This window comes from Micropterus dolomieu, linkage group LG19, assembly GCF_021292245.1.
Source record: "Micropterus dolomieu isolate WLL.071019.BEF.003 ecotype Adirondacks linkage group LG19, ASM2129224v1, whole genome shotgun sequence".
Taxonomy (NCBI): Eukaryota; Metazoa; Chordata; class Actinopteri; order Centrarchiformes; family Centrarchidae; genus Micropterus; species Micropterus dolomieu.
The window spans coordinates 10,891,049-10,909,814 of NC_060168.1; the positions used below are offsets into that span (position 1 = coordinate 10,891,049).

At 40.8% G+C, this 18,766-nt stretch overlaps 1 protein-coding gene across 1 annotated transcript in view; it reads right to left on the minus strand.

The window, feature by feature from the left end:
- The window catches only part of gria1a (glutamate receptor, ionotropic, AMPA 1a), a 91,235-nt gene that overhangs the window by 42,592 nt on the left and 29,877 nt on the right, over positions 1-18,766 (minus strand). The window contains exons 4-10 of the mRNA XM_046031488.1: positions 17,628-17,867; positions 13,456-13,640; positions 8,085-8,138; positions 5,441-5,599; positions 4,618-4,785; positions 3,536-3,640; positions 3,079-3,189 (exon numbers count right to left, since the gene is read on the minus strand). Of these exons, the coding sequence (XP_045887444.1) occupies positions 3,079-3,189; positions 3,536-3,640; positions 4,618-4,785; positions 5,441-5,599; positions 8,085-8,138; positions 13,456-13,640; positions 17,628-17,867 (1,022 nt within the window). The remainder of the gene's footprint in view (positions 1-3,078; positions 3,190-3,535; positions 3,641-4,617; positions 4,786-5,440; positions 5,600-8,084; positions 8,139-13,455; positions 13,641-17,627; positions 17,868-18,766) is intronic.

An 18,766-nucleotide genomic window follows, 5' to 3' on the forward strand; every position in this document is an offset into this window, starting at 1 on the left:
CTCCACTGCTACCCCACAGTCCAATAACTGTTCACACCTTATCTCTTCTCTTAGGTTTTGAGACAGAGAAGCAATTTATCTTCCTAGAAAAGGGGACACTGATAGGAGATTATGTCAGAGAGAGTTATTTTAGGTCTGTACTCTAGGGAGAATGCAACCTTCGGGTTTAAATGAGGATTTTCACATTTTTCTAATTAGATGCCAATAGACTACATGTTTTGTTTAGTACCAAATGCTTTACAGCAGTTCCCAACCTTTTTGGATAATGTACCTTCACAGTTCACCTGCAGTTTTCCAAATGTGTTCCTTTAAATTTATTTTAAACTGGATGTTGTCCATTTTAGCTAACTATTCCAAGATGTTATCCTTCACCTTTAGCTACTGTTTCAATAATTTATCCTCTACTTTCATCTCACTATTTCAATAATTTGTAGCTTTCTAGTTTCACCATTTATCCAGTACTTTTAGCTAACTATTCCAACCATTTATCCATAACCAGAGATGTAGTGCTGCCAAGTGAGGAAATAGAATAGTCATTGTTTGAATAATCTGATTGAAATTCATATACATTTTTGAGTGCTTGCATCCAATCATTACTAAAGAGAGCCAATAAAAGCAAACAGAATAGTCAGAGTTGTCCTATTGACATTTAAGGTGTGTTGCTTGATTCACGTCAACTAATGCTTTGAACAACAGGTAAAACATTCCATCTTAAAGAAGTGGCATTATGCTTTTTGGCTTTTTCCCTCTCCTTTATTGAGTTATATATCTTTTTTGTGCATGTAACAGGTTTGCAAAGTGAAAAAGCCCAAAGTCCAGCCGAAATGGAGTTCCCATCTCCCACAGAAAGCTCTGCTCTGAACCACTTGAAAACAGCTCGTTTGTAGTCCAGCCCTTCACTTCCTTGACTTGTTACATCACAGTGCAAACGCATCATAAAGCTTGCCAAGCAGCTAGCGGTGGTCAGGCACGCCCTCAAACCAAGCTAGTCTGAGAGGAGGCGAGACTAGCTTTTTAAATTTAATTTTGATCAATCATTAACAACTGGAGCGATTGAAATAAAACAAAAGATTCAGGTTAACAATATAGCCTTGCTTGCATCACAGCCTTTTTTTTGTTTATGCAACTACATGAATCAAATTATTGCAACTTTAGGTATGCTCAACAACATCCATGACCCCCCTTGCAGTTGCGCTATGCCCCCCAGGGGAAGAACCGCTGGCCTATTACATGAGCTTGTCCTCTGCATGCGCTGCAACGTTTCCTCAGAATGGATGCTTCCACTGCGGCTACATTTGCTTGGCAAAAGTAATACTTTAAGTTAATTTGCCTATGTTGCTCAATGCCACGCTAATTACAACCGACTACATCCATTAGCAAAAAGTGTGGCTGACTGACGCATAATATTCTCAACATGATGAAACTAACTAAACTAACCAAACTTCATAAAGTCAGTCTCAACATTTCACTGTGTGGTCTTTTACAGTTGACTATTGTTTGTAAACCTTCAAAACGAGCCACAACTTAACCGCGCGCGTGTACAGTAGGCTACTTGCACAGTACTTTTTTTTTGCATCAGGACTTATGCATGCTGGTAGATAGTAAGGCTGAGAAAATGTTGGCATGGCTTGGGAGTATTTATATATCCTTCAAACCTGGTTACTCACATTGCCAGCCCTGTACACAAAGCTGATACATATAAATGTAGCCTAAATAAAATAGTTTTACTGTCTTACATATCTCTAGTGCTTTGTTATCAAGGTAAATCAGGTATAAACAAGCTGTGTACGCTATGTAGTGCCCTTCCAATTAGCAGAAATTATTGTATGTGTGTTAATGCTAGGGTTTATTTAGACTGAACCACTCACAATCTTTTCCCCCCAAGTAGGAAATACAGTTGCCATCAGAATTTCCCAATGAAGAGGCTGTAGTGAAGAGTTTTTCCCACTCGGGTGCTTGTATGATATGACATGAATGCAGCTTTACTTGATGATTCTCATTAGTAATGTCACTTGATAATGTTCAGCTGTTTTCTGCTGATGCTAGCTTTTTATTATTTTTTTTTACACATTTCATCCATGTATTGGATAGTTACATATATCTGCTCCAAGTCCAACAAAAATACATGGCAGCAGTGATTTCAAGAGATAAAAGACATGCGCTAAAGATATATCCAGGAGTCCAAAAGAATCAGTGCTAGGCTCCAGGCATCTACAGACATGGAATATTTCTCTGATATTAAAATTTCAACAATATACAAACACTGAGAACACCTTGTGCCTGCAAAGATATGCTGCCATCTTTATTAGCCAGTAGTTTCCAGCTATGTGCCTTTCTTTGGAGAAAATGTCATGATAACCTAGCTGCCATGAGAGCTTGCCAGATTATATCGTTGCTGGCCTATTCTCAGTCACAACCTCCTTTACTGGCTGAAGCTCCATCTCTGTTATGTAGGCCAGGACACTTAACACAATCTGGCCATGTCGTGTTGAACAGCCTGATGGTGACATCTGAGCCAAATAAAGAACATTGGAGGACAGAGAAATGAAGGACACGTTGACACTTCACAGTTTCAGAAGTGGGGTTTCTCCAGTTTTATTTAGTACTGTATAATTACTACTATAATGACGAATGCACTTCAGGACACTTCCCGACTTCCCCAATGATTTTCTTTACTTTGTGTTTCTCAACATTAAGCATGAGGTTGTGCTGTCCTTGTGCTGTCTTTTAAATGTATCGTAAATATGTACAGTGGAACTCTGCGAGTCAGTAAGACAAAGTGTGTCCCCAAGACAAACTTCCATACTTGCAGTTGCCAAATAAAGTGATCCCGATTCTGATTCGGGGCAGGCTCCAGTCAGACAGACAGAAGTTAGTAGAATAGAGTTGGGAAGGGAAGGACGGGAGGGAGATACAATCACAGATGTCTGCTGAATTCTTTACGGGGCCTGAACTTTAAGGAACTCTATCATAAAAGAAAATGAAAAATGTTACCCTGCCTTTCTCTGTCTTGGTCCCCCCCATCCCACCAGCCCCTCCTCCTCCAAATCCCTCAAGCTCTATTTTATACTGACTTACCAAGATAGTGGTGACTATGTAAGTTCTGTTCTGCAGGCCGTAAGTCTCGTTGCTACCTCTCATGAAGCTGGCGGTAGTCACGTACTTTTCATCTTCATTCCAGTAGCCAACCTAAGACAAGTTTCAATTTCAGACATTTATTCATCATTTCCCATTATTTCATCCATATTTATATACTGACACTGTATATTATAAAACATATTGCATTGTTGTTAATTTCACATGTTGATTGCTGGAGATTTTTCGGGATTTCACACAAATACAATTATCTTTCTTAGAAATTAAAATTGTACTTATTCATGTGATCTGTATTTAATTGTTACTCTTCTTGTAGGAATAAGTCGCTTAATAAATGTGTCATTGAAGAACATCAGAGCATTCTTACAGAACAGTTTTTAAACAGGGTCCTTGAGCAAGAATAAATATCTTATATTGGTGCCTCAGGCTACAGGCTTACCTTCTTAGGTCCAGAGGGAGCCAGTTCCATGATGCTAACAGTGTAGTTGGTTCTGCGGCCTTTCTCGTTGAACTGGATGTGACCAGTCAATCCATCAATACGAACCTGTAATGGAAGCACAGATATTAGGAAAAGTAACTCACAGGCTCCGACATGGCACATCATACATGGGTCAATAATGGTTGCTGTGAAAGCATGTTATTAATGTAGTCAATCCATTCTTAATGTCCGCACTGGCAGCACACATTTGCATGTCGTGCTTACAGGCGATGCATGTTAAGCATAGCTTGCATGTGTTTGTATAGCATTCTTTTGTGAATGTCCACAGTGCCTTGGTCCCTACAGAGGTGAATGACAGACGGTGTGCGTGTATGTGTACAGCGCAGTGTGTTTGTCTTGGCTGTGTGATGGAGTTAATTGAGCGAACACGGCTTCAATCTCCAGTCTATCCGCAGGCAGATGGCTGGATTGACTGCGCGGGCCTCTGCACAGCCACTCTGCAGACAGAGCCTCGGGCTGCACGTACACACTCACACTCGCATGCAATTACATGTATGCCCTCACAAACATAATGCATTTATTTTGCCTCCATACTTTAGGTAAATGGTGTTCCAGAGTAAATAAATGACACGTTAGACTTCTATTTGTGTTTTTAATTGGCAATTCTGCAGAGCCTTTTTTAAAATCTAGTTTGAAATGTAATAAAACAACTGTCCTTGTTCCTTGAGACATGCAGGGGTGTCTGTGTCTCCATGAGATCAAGAAGTCTCACAGCCAGTCCAGCATTTCTATTTCCACAGCCAAATATTAAATTTCTAAACTCAATTGCTGATGTCATATCCCATGATGATCACGGCTGGGTGTTATTGCCTGCAGGTTTTGTTTACTATCCATGATGTCACATTTGATACTGGAGAGCTCTCCTGCAACTTAATGTGAACTTTACATGACAGAATGAGACCTAATTTGTTCAGCCAGCCCCAACTCAAGAGCTGTTAGCCAATATGCCATTCAAGAATTTGTGCGGGTGTATTATGTACGTGCGTGCACGCATTAGCATGTTCCGATGTATGTGCGCAGACCTGCTGCAAGGCTCTCTGGATGTCTATGCCCTGTCCCCAGGGAGCCGGTGGGTTGGCAAGACATTCTCCAGCGTTGCCCCTGCGAGATATGTCTATCCTCTGTCTCCTTAAATTCTGGAAGGCCGTGGACATGACTTTCACCCCGTCATATGTTAGAGCGCCTGTGTACTGTGAAGAGAGAGCAGACAATTCAAACAGGAGCAAACACAGAAAAAAACATTGATTTAGGTCTTGTCTGAGGAGATGCAAGGCAGCTATGGCTTCAAACATCAACTACACTTCAAACCCTGAAATACCTTTGAAGAATCCTTGCTTGCTTTTTCACAAGATCATCATTTCTATTACTTACATTTCGAGTAACCAGTAAAACCACACATATTTGGATTTGGAATCAATCCTCTATCTCAGCTGGTTGGACAGTTGTTATCAATAGTTGGACAGTTTTTATCAAGTTGTAATCAAATCAATAATCCTTTAATAGCAGAAATCCCAGATCTGAATTGCCAAACTCAGATGGGATCAAGGGTTATCTGTCCGCCAAATTTAATAGAAATCCTTTCATAACTTTTTGCAATATGATGCTGACAGTCACAAACAAACTAACCGACAGGGGAAATAACAACCTTCTTGGTTTTTGGTAACGATAACCTCACACGTGAAAAATCAGGATTTAGTTTACGTAACTTTAAACAGGACAGAGGAACTCCGAGCATATCCTGTGCTGCTTTACGACCTCTCAAATTAAGTAAGTATTCAAAGACAGAAGAAGGGAAATGAAAGTAGAAGAAAAGTTTGACAGATCAGAGAGCAAAAGGGGTAGTACTTTGAGTCCACTCTTGGGCACTTTAGAGTCTTTGTTGTCAAACTCCATCCACTGCTGGACGACACGGCTGACGCTGGGCTCAGAGTTGTTGACGAGCTGGAAGCCGGTGATGTTCGCCCCACCTTTCCTCAGGTCTGTCAGATCAATGTCCAGGAAACCCTGAGACAGGAAGTGGACAGGCAGAGAAGTGACATACCTTTTTGGCTTGTGACCCCCTAAAATGAACCAATGCCTACTTGCAACCCCTCATCAGAAGTTATGCCTCAGACTGGACTTCAGCTGTGAGCAGTTCAGACGTCCATACAGTGATATTTCCTTCATAGATTCTTTCATTTTAAAGATTTTCAGAGGCCCGAGGAGGGCAAAATATCCAGTATTTAACCAGAAAATATTGAGAAAATAGCAGAAACAAATGAAAAAGGTTTTGTGTAACAGAAACTTGTTTTGTTTTCTTCCCATCTTTGCAGCCTTAGGGAGGTTGTGGACCACTGGAGGGAAGGAATCAGGGGATTGAAAATCATGGCGTATCACTTTGCGTATCAGCTGTTAAACAAGGGTAAAAACATCTTTTTGGTTGACTTGGCCCTATTGGTTGAAATATACAACCGGTGACAGAGAATTACAAGTAGGCATTACTCCGCCTCAGCGGTCATAAGGCAAAAAGACAGCACCTGGCATTAGAGTGTAATTCTGCAGAATGCACTATATTGTAGTTACTGTTTTAACTTTGCCAAAAGTCCATGGGTTAAAAGCATAATGAAAATGACATATTCTTCTTTTTCACTTAGAGAGGTTATCCCATTGAGAAGACTTCATCCCTGTCTTTCCTGAGGGGCAAGAGTAAAAAAACTCTTTTTATGGTGGGAGCAGTCGAGAGCCAATCTCTGATAGACTGAGTCCTTATAGGCTACTGTTAACAGTGGCAGGATCAAAACCTTATAGGCTACTGTGAACAATACAGAGGAAGCCTCAGGCAGAGTAGAATGGAGAAAGAAGCGATTTACTGTAATGATATCTCCTGCTTGTACTTTTTCCCCATGACTATTATATGGAGAAAGGCAGAGAGTGGGAGAGGCAGATTCTGTCTCTCAGCAGGCTGCCTGTCAGCGTGGGGAGAAGAAGAGGCAGACAAGTGGGAATGGGTGGGAGTAGAGACAGAGCAGGAGAGAGGGAGAAAAGATCTGCCTGTGATTTAAGAGCAAACTTTTGACTGATGAGAAGAAACGGCGTCTCTCTGGATTGTCTCCTGCTCGCCAGGCATCTGTCTGACAACACACACCTTTCTATCCTTTATCTTTTCTTCTCTGCTCTGATGTTTTTTGTTTCATGTCATTTGAAGCGTCGGCTCTCTCTTGGCCATGTGTCTATCCCAAACTTGTTTACTTTCTCTGATCTTCATATCCATAAGAGTAAAGACAAACAGAAGTGGCTGACTGTTAACTAGCATAATGTTCAGATTGTTTCACACCCTTCTGGTTTTGGGGACGGTCGACATGGTGGCAGGTACAAAATGAAGGCTAGCCCCAAATTCAGGAAACAAATGCATGCAAAGAACCGCTGTCTTTTTAATGTACCTGTGTGTGCTGCCAGGTGTCTACATTTCTCAGTTGAACAAACAGAGTTGTGTCTTTTTCTGCTTCATGTATGAGCTAATGCAGTGCAGTGAGCTGAAGAGGTTACTATAGAAACTAGCCTTTGCTAACACTGGACATGGAGGAGGGTGGGGTAGAGGGTATTTCCGACACATATTTCAAACACATTGAACTATTAACTCAAATTCTTCTTTCTTTTTTCTATTGCACTGTCACACTATGCTCTGTTTTTCAGATTCACACACATACACACATGCACGCACAGCTGCTGATGTACACACAAGTAAGCAAATTAGGAAAATTTGGAAAAAGGTGCAAGGACACAGAACAAGTCAGTTTTTTGCTCAAAGCTTTTAATGGGCCCATTATAAATGACTGTAGCCACTTTGCGTATCAGCTGTTATTACCGTACGAGCCTTATCCGTTAAAATTAAATCTGGCCAGACAAGGAAGATTGAGCCAATCTTAAACCCCAGCAGTGAGAAATTGTTTAAGCCAGCAGCTGCATATTAATGCTGTTATTACTACAGCTTCTAGTGATGTCAATTTTCTCTTCATTTGGTTGCATTTAGTGAGTCTGAACAGTGCTCTTGGGGTCTACATACCATTTGCGCTTAGAAAATGGCAGCAGACAAAGACAGTTAATGGATATAAGTGTGCACACATTGGCTACCTGACCTTTTTCTGTCACTGTGAGTCTGCACAGATTTCTGTCTGTGACTGTCAAGGTTTCTATCTAGTGCTTTACTGTCAGTCTGCTGCTGTGCTGCAACTGCAGCACAGCAGCAGACTGACAGTAAAGCAAATATATAGATGAAGAGGAAATGGGATGAGAGCACATAAAAGACATAAAATCAGATAGTTTGAGGCTAAATGATTCGGCACATGTAAGTCTATTAAATTGGCAATTAAGTACTGAAAGTCTGGAATCTTGCACATTTAATAGCAATGCGAACTCAATCGAGATATGAAAGTATGTAGACACGTATGACGAACATTTGCAAAGAAATCAGAATAGATAAAAATGGAGTGTTAAAATGACAATCCCTTACCAGGTTAGCCAGGATGTAGTGGTAGCTCTTTGCATTCTTGCCTTGTTCAACAATCTGGAAGACAGGGACAGAGGAGAGATTGAGAATAAAATGCTTGTGATACAAAGACAGGTTGGTTAGTGTGTGTGTGTGTGTGTGTGTGCGTGTGTGTATAACAGAGAGTGATTTTGACAGTGTCTCAACAATGTACAGTACTTGACCTTGTGCAGGACAGCTAGAAAGTAGGTTAACAAGAAATCAGATAAAAGGGAGTAAACACTGAACTGAATATAAATATATATATATATTCCACCAATAATACTATTCATATGTTAAAGAAAAGCAACTAACAAATTTACAAATATTATAATTATGATGTGTCACCACAAATAAAGTCAAAGTAGGCCCTAAACAACCCAAACTGACGAGAAAAAAAAAATGAAAATAGGAAAATTATTACATAAAAGTAGTGGAAACACATGTAAACTGCATGTAGCATTTTCATACTGTCTAGGCTTTTACATGTTGTAAAAGTTGCTATCAGTCAATTTGTAAATATAATACTGTATACTGTACTATATTTGCTTCCCTCCGCCTACTCCTCTGTTTTCAACATTCTTCCCCTGAGAGCTTTGGTTTGATCTTTGAACTAATATTTAACTAACTTATAATATTCTAGTTCCCTGAAACTCCATTGCGGTCTAAACAATATCATCAAATAATGAAGTCTGTCTGCACTGAACTGTGTACCAGCCCACCTCCCACGCCTACACTCCGTCTCTCTTCTGCCTGCGCTGCATGCTGTCACTCTCTAACTGCCGGCGTCGCAGGTCAGTCGAGTGCCGAGGGGTCGGGGCAGTCTGAACATCACAGTGAGAGGTGAAGTGTAGTGCCAGTACAGGTTTATTTATAAATGAAATGGGCACTTGACTGACATTTGAATGTAGATGTGGTGTAAGATTAGAAAAACCAAATCTCCCGTCTTGCTGGTAGCACTCAAGGCAACTGTTTAGTTCACCTAAATGAAGACCCTGGTGTACTGTATAACAAATGTGTGTGGGCTTATGTGTCATCACAGCATACTGGACAGTCATATAAAATAAGACCCAGTGGGCAGCGCTTATTCAGAGTGCCACACCATCCAATTAATAGCCTTTGCACAGCGTATAAGAGGCTCCGTGTCTATTCAGGCACTATGCATGACCTCACACATTTTCACTCCTCTTCCACTCTGTGAGCATTTTTCCTTTGTGTCTACTCCGGGAAGCATCCTCATTTGTTTGTGTGTTATGTGTGTGTGCGTCTAATGATGCTGTAGGTCATGACAGAAGGTGGCATTTGTTATTAATGGTGACCCCAGCAAAAGGCGGGCCCTGCGGCTGAGCCCTGGGATAGGAAAAACTAGAGGGAAGGAGGAGAGATACACACAAGCGCTGACACCAATACACCCGACGCCGGGGGAAAACACATAGTACCGCCACAGAGGACCGTCAAATGGAAATGCTTTGGATGTGAGTAGCTTTTTAATTATAAATGCAGATTTGAAGAGTCATTCAGAGTTCAGCCCCAAGAGAACAGGTCACTTTTTGTCTCTCTGTTGGAAAACACACTCTGAAACGGTTTTGAGGTAGCTACTTTGTTACGATAAATGTTCTCCAAGGAGACTACATCAACATTCACCTTATAAGAGAAGTGACCCTCAGGAAGCTCTCAGTGACATTATCATAAGAGAATCTGTGTACTGTATGAGATATATGAGATGAACACAGATGAGTTTAAAGGGCAAAAGAGGCAGAGGTGTTGTTTGTGTGTGTGTGTGTGTGTGTGTGTGTTTTTGTTTGGGTGCACAGGAAGCGTAGTGTGGAGGCGGGAAGCAGATGTGGGTGATTGATGGTGGCCGTCTGAATGGAGAATGTCTCAGACTCAGCTCCTGTAAACTGGTGAGAACTGATGCAATAACCTTAACTGAAGACACCGGGCCATCAATAACATTCACACTGAGCATACCATAGGCTACACATACAGATGGGGACTGTGTGTGTGTGTGTGTGTGTGTGTGTGTGTGTGTGTGTGTGTGTGTGTTATGAACATCATTAGTGTGTGTGTGCTATTTTTCTTATAACAACAATTTACTGGAACAGAGAAGAAAAGATACGAATCTGACAGAAAACTCATGAATCATACAGGTGACATCGACATGTACGACAGTATGGATAAACTAGTTCCATGTGTGTGTATGTATGAACACTATGCTTGTCAAGCTTTCTAGTTACAAGACCTTTTTCATGGCAGGAAAAGCAAATGTGACACAGATTTGTTGACAATGTCTCTGGATGACTGAGAATGTTCACAGACATGAAACAATGGGTACTTGATTTGACCAAACTGGTTGAGGCAGTTGGTTGCCCACCCTGATTATAGATTTGGGTCTCTGTAGGTAATATACAATATTACAAATTTCAAAACTGCTCTGTAAGAAAGGTGTAACGTGATAACATCTGTTATGAATTGGCGCTATTCAAATAAGGACTTTAAAAATTATAAGGAAAAATGTATTATTTTTTCTAACATAATCCTATTTGGCTTCATAGTTTACGTACTTTTTTGTATTTTTAAACAGTATGTTTCAATATTACAAGAGAAAAGGTTTTTAGGTTGAGGACTAATGCACAATAGAGCACTGTATGCTAGCTACTGTACCTTGGGTAATGAGTCTTGCTGGAATTTCTAGCAGCACAGAATTGGTAATGTTACTCTAAGCTCTATTAGCATTCAGGACCGGCTTCCACACAGTGGATGTGCTAGTCATGAACTGGGCTGCCACTCAGGAGAGCCAAATCAACCTTGAGGAATATACATCATCAGTGACATCATGTGAGCAAATGTGTTGATGATGCGGTGAACTACAAATTTCGTTTTGTTATGCAGCCTTGTACCGTGTACATTGTGATTACTAAGTTAATAACATTCCCCAATCAGAAGGCCTGGATGAATGGAGTGGTGAGGGTTCTTTACAGTGCCAAAAAAGCTGCTTTTCAGTCGGGTGATACAGCACCTGAGACTGAAAGCTGGCATCAAGGAGGCGAATCGGAGGCATCAGTAGAGATTGGAGAGAGACCTCAACACCAAAGATATGTGGCAAGCCATCACAAACAGGAGTGCCCCCATCTTGTGTGAGGCCACATTACAAGATGAGCTAAACACCTTTTATGCTCTCTTTGATCTCCTCAATAAAGAGTCAGCTGGAAAGTCTACTCCACCTCCAGAGGACCCAGTCAGGCGAAGAGAGTGAATATGAGTAAAGCTGCTGGGCCTGATAACATTTCTGACCGTGTATAAAAAACCTGTGCCAATCAGCTAGCTGATGTTATTACTGACATTATCAACATCTCACTGTCTCAGGAGAGGGTTTGCACCTGCTTCAAGACAGCCACCATTGTTCCTGTACCTAAAAAGTCTGCAGTATCTAGTCTGAACGACTACTGCCCTGAGGCTCTCACCCCCATTCTGATGAAGTACTTTGAGAAACTGGTTCTTCAGCACATAAAGAACAACGTTCCAGCCAGCCTGGACCCTCACCAGTTGGCTTTCAGAACCAATAGATCCACACAGGATGCCATCTCCACTGCCCTCCACTCATTCACCTTGAGAAAAACAACACCTACATCAGAATGCTGTTTGTGGATTTCAGCTCAGCATTCAACACAATCTGCTCCATGAAACTGATCAGCAAACTTAACTCTGGGTTTAAATACAACACTCTGTAACTGGAAATTGGACTTTCTCACAAACAGACCCCAGACAGTTCAGATTGGCAGACACACCTCCTCCACTCTAGTGCTCACACTTCACTCTGTACACCCACGACTGCATCCCCCGACATGGAGAGAACTCTGTTGTGAAGTTTGTGGACAACCCCACCATTATCGGCCGGATTTCAAACAACGATGAGACTTCATATCGGGAAATTGATAATCTTGCAGAGTGGTGCACAGAGAACAACCTAGAGCTCAACGTCAGTAAAACTAAGGAGCTGATTGTTAATTTTAGGAAGGAGGAGATAAAAACACACACTCCTGTCTACATCAGTGGAGCTGAGGTGGAGCAGGTGAACAGTTTCAGGTTCCTGGGAATAAACATCATAGAGAACCTGACATGGTCATCTCACATCTCCTCCTGAAAAGCGACTGTATTTCTTGAGGAAGCTTAAGAAGGCCAATTCCCATGCCAAGATCTTGTCAGCTTTTACAGAGGAGCAACAGAAAGCATCCTGACTGGAAACATCACTAACTGGCATGAGGTGTGCACGGCCCAGGGCCGGAGGGCTCTGCAGCGGGTAATTAAAACTGCTCAGAAGATCATTGGTATCCATCTCCTTGAGCATCAGTGATATCGGTGAGGTGAGGTGCCTGCGCAGAGACCAAAGGATACTTAAGGACAGTACCCACCCAGCCACAGCCTGTTCACCCCGCTGCCTTCTGGGAAGAGATATAGGAGTTTCTCAAATTCATCCTAAGCACAGCTCCATTGAATATAGTTTATTTCTGTTTAACATTTCTAAAATAGTTTTTATATTATGGTTTATTATCTGCTACATAGCAGAAGGGAGTTACAAACTCAATTTAACTTCACAATCTGTTGTAATGTGACAAATAAATCTACCTTGTACTTTGTACTTTACGTTTGAGCAGACAAACACTGTTTAATTAATTTCTTACACGTTTTGCTCTTGTGTTTGTTTTAGAAAGACTAGAAAAAAGAAACCATCATCTAAACTATTTAAATGCTGAGTATAACTCTTTCTACAGCCCCATGTAACCCGCGTCAACAACCAGTGAAATCCAAAGCTTGCCGAGCCTAGTTACGGTTGTTAAGCTGTGCCAAGATGTTTTTCCTTTCAACAGTATAGAGGTGAGTAAGTGATGATCCTATCACAGAAGAACTGCCAACTCTAAATGCCAGTGCTGCGTTATTTATCTCTCTTGTCCTTGATGCTCCGGGAGACTAAACACCACAGCAGACCACCAACCAATCCCCACTTTCCATTTATATTACCTCCTTTCTCTTTCTGTCTCTCTCTTTGTTCATCTGATAAAAACATGCACAGTCTTGTTCTGAAGTGTGTGTTATTTTAATGTATTATGTATTTTTAAGTCCTTTAACATAGCATGCAGGCTAATTACTCAGTTTATTATAAGCTTGATATGGGTCCAAGGAAAAAATCACTGATCATGTAAAATTCCTACTTGTATTATGTGAAGCTAATGCATAACATACAGTACGGTTTTATTTTGTTACAAGGTTGCAGTTTGTGAGCTGAAATTGCATTATATATTGCAACATAATTACATAAACCCCTATCACTGCCAAAAGAGAGGGAAAAGCTCTTTACCTTTTTAAGGATGCCAGTGAGCCTCTCAGTCTCACAATCAATGATAATCTGTCCCTCCTTCCTCTTGTCCAAATCCTGGAACACTTTCAAGAAGGAGGCTTCCGTCATGGTCTCCACATTCACCGAGGTCACCAGCCAGTTCCTCTCCGCTGCTGTGTCCAGAACCTTCTGCAGCACCGACAGACCTAGACAGAAGAGCGGAGAAAGGTAAAACTCTAGCTAACTGTTGCGGGCATTTACAGCAAAAGTTAAATGTAAATGCTCTGTATAGCGCCTTTCTAGTCTTTTCAACCACTCAAAGCACTTTTACACTACATCTGCATTCACTCACATTCATTTACTGAGCCTAAGGGCTCAAACAGAAACTAATATTCACACACATTCATACACTGGTGGGACAGCCACCCGGGGCAATTCAGGGTTCAGCGTCTTGCCCAAGGACACTTTGACATGCAGCCTGGAGGAGCCGGGTATTGAGCCGCCGCCCTTCTGGTTAGTGGGCAACCCGCTCTACCTCCTGAGCCACAGTCTACAAAGGAAGTCTACAATGAAGGAAGTGATGAACGACTAGTTTTTGAGTGATCTTTAAGTGTCTATATTTTATTAGGCAGGATGAGACATACATTATGTGCAAGGTAATCTTATACTGTTTGTAGTTATATTATGCGCTGAAAGATAAATTAAAGCAGCTTGGGAGCAAAAAAAGAAGCCGTACAGAAAACCAAACTGCTCTTGATAAGTTAATCCATCAGAATCTCCCCTGTAGCTTCGGTGATAAAGTACAACTAGTGGGACAGTTCATTAAACAAACTGACAGGTACAGGTGTGCTTTTCCAGCTTGTACAGCGTCGGGCTAAATAATCACTACTTTCATGCTAACAAATAATCAGCCCGTGCATCATCACAGGCAACACACTCACAGCCAGTTTTACGTCCTCCAAGCACCAATTATAGGTGGCGTTACTCAATTACACTGTCATCGAAATGCTGCTGAGACACTTTAGCATCATAGAGAAAGGGGTAGAGCAACCAATGAACTAAGGTGCTCATGCTAAGACAGGAAATAAAAGGTGATTAGAGAACACATTGATCTGCAGCTCTGATTTACAATCTGACTCACTGTTGTACTCCGTTGCTGCTGGCATTAGACCAATCAGATTCCCCTGAGCTGGCAGCCACAGTTGTTCCACAGAGTAAATAAAGTATTTCACCCACAATAGTCTGGCAGCCATTACCCAAATAAATTATAGCAATTACAAAATTTAGAAATGTAAACTAATACATGATGTAGCTGTATTTGTTTTTCCTCCACTAAGCTGGCAAGCACTTTTAAAGCCACTGTGGACCTATACATGAGGCGTTTTGCATATCCTCCATGCTTGTTTGTTCATGTTGATACAGGCATTTTATGCATACTGAGCAAATGTACAAATGGCTTATCCACAACAACAAAAACAACAACAACAACAACAAAGACCCTGTCAAGTGGAGAATAAGAAATGCAGTCATAGCCTCTGAAAGATGATTGCCTGGCCCTATTAGAATGCACACCAGCTGTTCTCCAGGCAATTCATGCTGTCTATTTGACACCAGGTCATTAAAAAAAATGAAAAGATGGATCGTTGTTGTTGCTTCACCTCCACATATGACCACGTAGGGTACAGCACATGTAAATAAATCAGATACCCAAAAGAAATGGTTAGGTTGACAAAGTATCTGGAAAGGTACATGGGGACGTATGGCACATTTCATGGTGTCTCTTTTCATTCACTGTTGATCACGAATGAATAATTTTAGTCCTTGGTGCTGACAGATGTAATGGCTGTGAAACTGATGATAGGTACGGGAACACAGGAGGCAGTTAATCATGGCGGTGAATAAGGTCAGTGGGTCTGCAGGAGAATGGACAGCTCTCTTTGAATGGAGGCGGGCCTTGGTGTCAGCAAAGGTTTCAGCACCATGGACAGCGCCATGCACCATAATCTGACACAGCAGTTTGAAAGGGAGGCTCTGTCCCACTAAAGCAGTTCACATTTAAAAAATCTTTTCATTCTTTTGTTTTGGTATCTTACTTCTTTTACTAATGTTTTTGTGTGTTTATTTGTTAATATTCTGCATATGTACATTATGTTCCAGCACTTGAGCACACACCTGGGCAGCAGTCGTACACAGGCTAAAATTAGTGTTTGAATCTCATTAACACTTACTGTTGTGAATGTTCTGTACTGTAGTGTATTTACACATGTAACTTTCCTCCAGTGTTATTAGTGTGGCTGGACTATCACATTTCTTATCTATTCATATGTTCCATCTTTTCTCCATTCTTTCCCTGCTTTCTTCCTTTTTTTTTTGGTCTCACCATGTTTGCATTGAATACCCTCTTGTCTTTTTAAATGTGGCTGATGCATGCCTATAAATCAGAGCCAGCCTGACAGGTAGGCTCGTGGGACTGGCCGAGGTAAAAATGGTCCTCCAGAAGCATCATGGAAGAGAATAATTTCATAATGGAATCTGACTGTCATAAGCATCCATCTGGCCAGAGGCAATACATGGAGACCTGGGCACCAGGCAATCGAGAGTAGAGAAAATAACACTTTGGGGAAACCGTTTCCTGAATATTGTTTATGATAGGTTTAATGGGCTATCAAATTTGTTTTTCCGTTCTTGGCTTTTGAAAATAAAAACGAGAGGCACTTTTATTAGCGGATGCAGTACAATAAGACCGCAAGACAGATCTTCATAGAAAAAAGGGCGGGAAATATTAAAGCTCCTGAGATGCTAGGATAGTGACAATACATTTGGTATACATGTCCTTGTCTACTTCAGATAATGGATTAAAACACACAATATCAAATGTATCTTGGACTAGAAAAGAGAAAAAGAAACTTTGAAAGAATATTTGGAAGAAGCTCACACACAAACACCATACCAGACACATCCCTCACAAGTAAATATGATTTTTCTAAAAGGCTTAAAATAACCCCGTAGGAAGGGTGACTACAGAGTAGTATCCAGGCAACAGAGGACTACTGATACAGATTCCACTGGCTCCATCCCACCACTCAATCACACAGGGGTGACCCTGCACACACAAGTACACACATATACCCAACAGTTTGTGGTGGATAATGAAGGGATAACAAAAGATCTGTGTGGAGCTACAGCCTTTACCCATCAACAGAAACCACTGTGAAATCTCTCCTGTGAGCACTCGATATTGTGCTTTGCAGAGTGACATGATGGCATCTGTCTTTTAAAGCTGACATAAGTCTGCGTACGTCTCTCAGACAAGTCAAAAACATGAGCAGACAAAAGTTGCAATAAGCCCTTGTACTTGCAAATTTCCGTGTGCAAAATACATATATTCACACATATAGTGTGCATGCTTTGGGGCACACACATGCAAAAAATACACCCTGCATAGTCATGCTCCAAAACCCACAACACCTGGGACATATGGCATGGCCTTATGGGAAGAGTGTAGCTGATTGGCTAGAGACAAGAGGAAGAGGAGGAAGCAGGAGGCTGACAGGTGTGCTGTTGTATTTCTGTCTGCCTCTGCAGGAGTGTTATTAAGATGTTTAAACCGAACACTACAGCATTTCTTGTGTTGTTCTTTTTTTCCTGTGGCATGCTACTGACAAAGGTACTGTTGCAACATGGGTTTACTGCTGAGAACTGCTTTTTGAAAAGCTAAATCTTTTGTTCCATTGTGTGATTTATCTACTAGTCCGTGCAGGTCAATGTTTCTTTTCTGTGTTCTCTGTCTGCACAAAGACAGTGGTCTAAAAAAAACTCTGGTGGCTGCTCATTGCTGAACAATGGCTACGATTGACCCCATTGCTGTCGCCATGGCAATATGTAGACGGCTAATGGTGGTTTGTTTAACGACTGGTTGTGCCTTTTTGAAAGAAATCCCATAGTAAATCTTTAGATGCTGGTATTCAAAGAAGAACAAGAATGATAATGTATTTAAAATAAGCATATTTTTTAAAGAATAATTAATTGAAAACTTTCACATGTCAGATGCCACACTTACTTTTAATAATGGCGTAAGCTTAAAAGACATGTGTTTATCAAACATAAATGCATCCAATAACAAGGAGTATGCCAAACATATTATATGATGTGGAACTAAATAAAGGGTGAATAAGTTAAGTTAAGTTTCCTACCTGAGTCAGAACTGTACATGTAGACAAACTTGGTCCATCCGTAGTGGTCGATCACTCCCACCAGAGCGTCCTGGAGCTCGGGCCTCAGCTGGATGACAAACTGGTTGGCCGTCTCGATGGGGAAGGACGGCGTGACGAAGCAGACATGCAGTGCTCCGCAGAAGGACATCAGCATGTTGACTGTCTTCCTGTCATACAGGCCGATGATGGCATACACACCTTTGGAGAACTGAGAGCAAACTGCCAGAGACAGAAGAGAAACAGGGAGCGGGAAGATGGAGAAAGTTAGCGTCTGAAGTAATTAGAGGACTATGTAATATTTGGATTAAAGTGAGGAAAAACGTTTAACTGAAAGGGAATGCATGGGCAATTATAGTGAGCCACAATGAAATTAATACAACCTCTTCCCATCAAGTAGGCACCTTTGCACAAGAAACTACAAAATATTATGAAATAGCAGGATGTTCAACACTGGAAAATGTAAGTTTTACACAGCAGATTTTACTGCAAGAACCAATTCACATATGCACAAAGCAATACAATTTTAATTAAATGTCAGTACTGTCTTTTTGCTTATTGTTACATGACACCTACATTCTAATGACTGTACTTTAAATTATGTACCATAGATTTTTCTCATGTAAGAGAGACAAACTAGATTAAGTTAAAGCTAAAATGATTAGTCATATGAATGATAAGACGCTTAATTCATGTCCTTACATTAAGGGTTTAATATTTTTGAGTTTTGGACTTTTGATGAAACAAAAAAAAAAGAAAACTAATTGAAGACACCCATTGGGCTTTGGGAAATTATGGTGTTCAATTTCACTATTTTGTTATGCTTCATAAAACCAAACAATTATTAAAATTCTTCAAAAAAATAATCAGATAAATTTTTATTGGAATTAGTCATTAGTTGCAGCCCTGTATTGATTTAAATTAAACTGAATGAAGCTAAACTGAATTGAGCTAAATTAAATTCTAGATAATGTGGAAGTTTTCATGATGCTTTTGTTTTTATTGTCACCTAAATACCCAAATGTATAAATATATAAATCTCTGATTAAAAAAATTAAATAAATCAGAAAATCTGATAAAGACAAAGATACATCTGTCATTGGTCACATATGGTGTTCGGG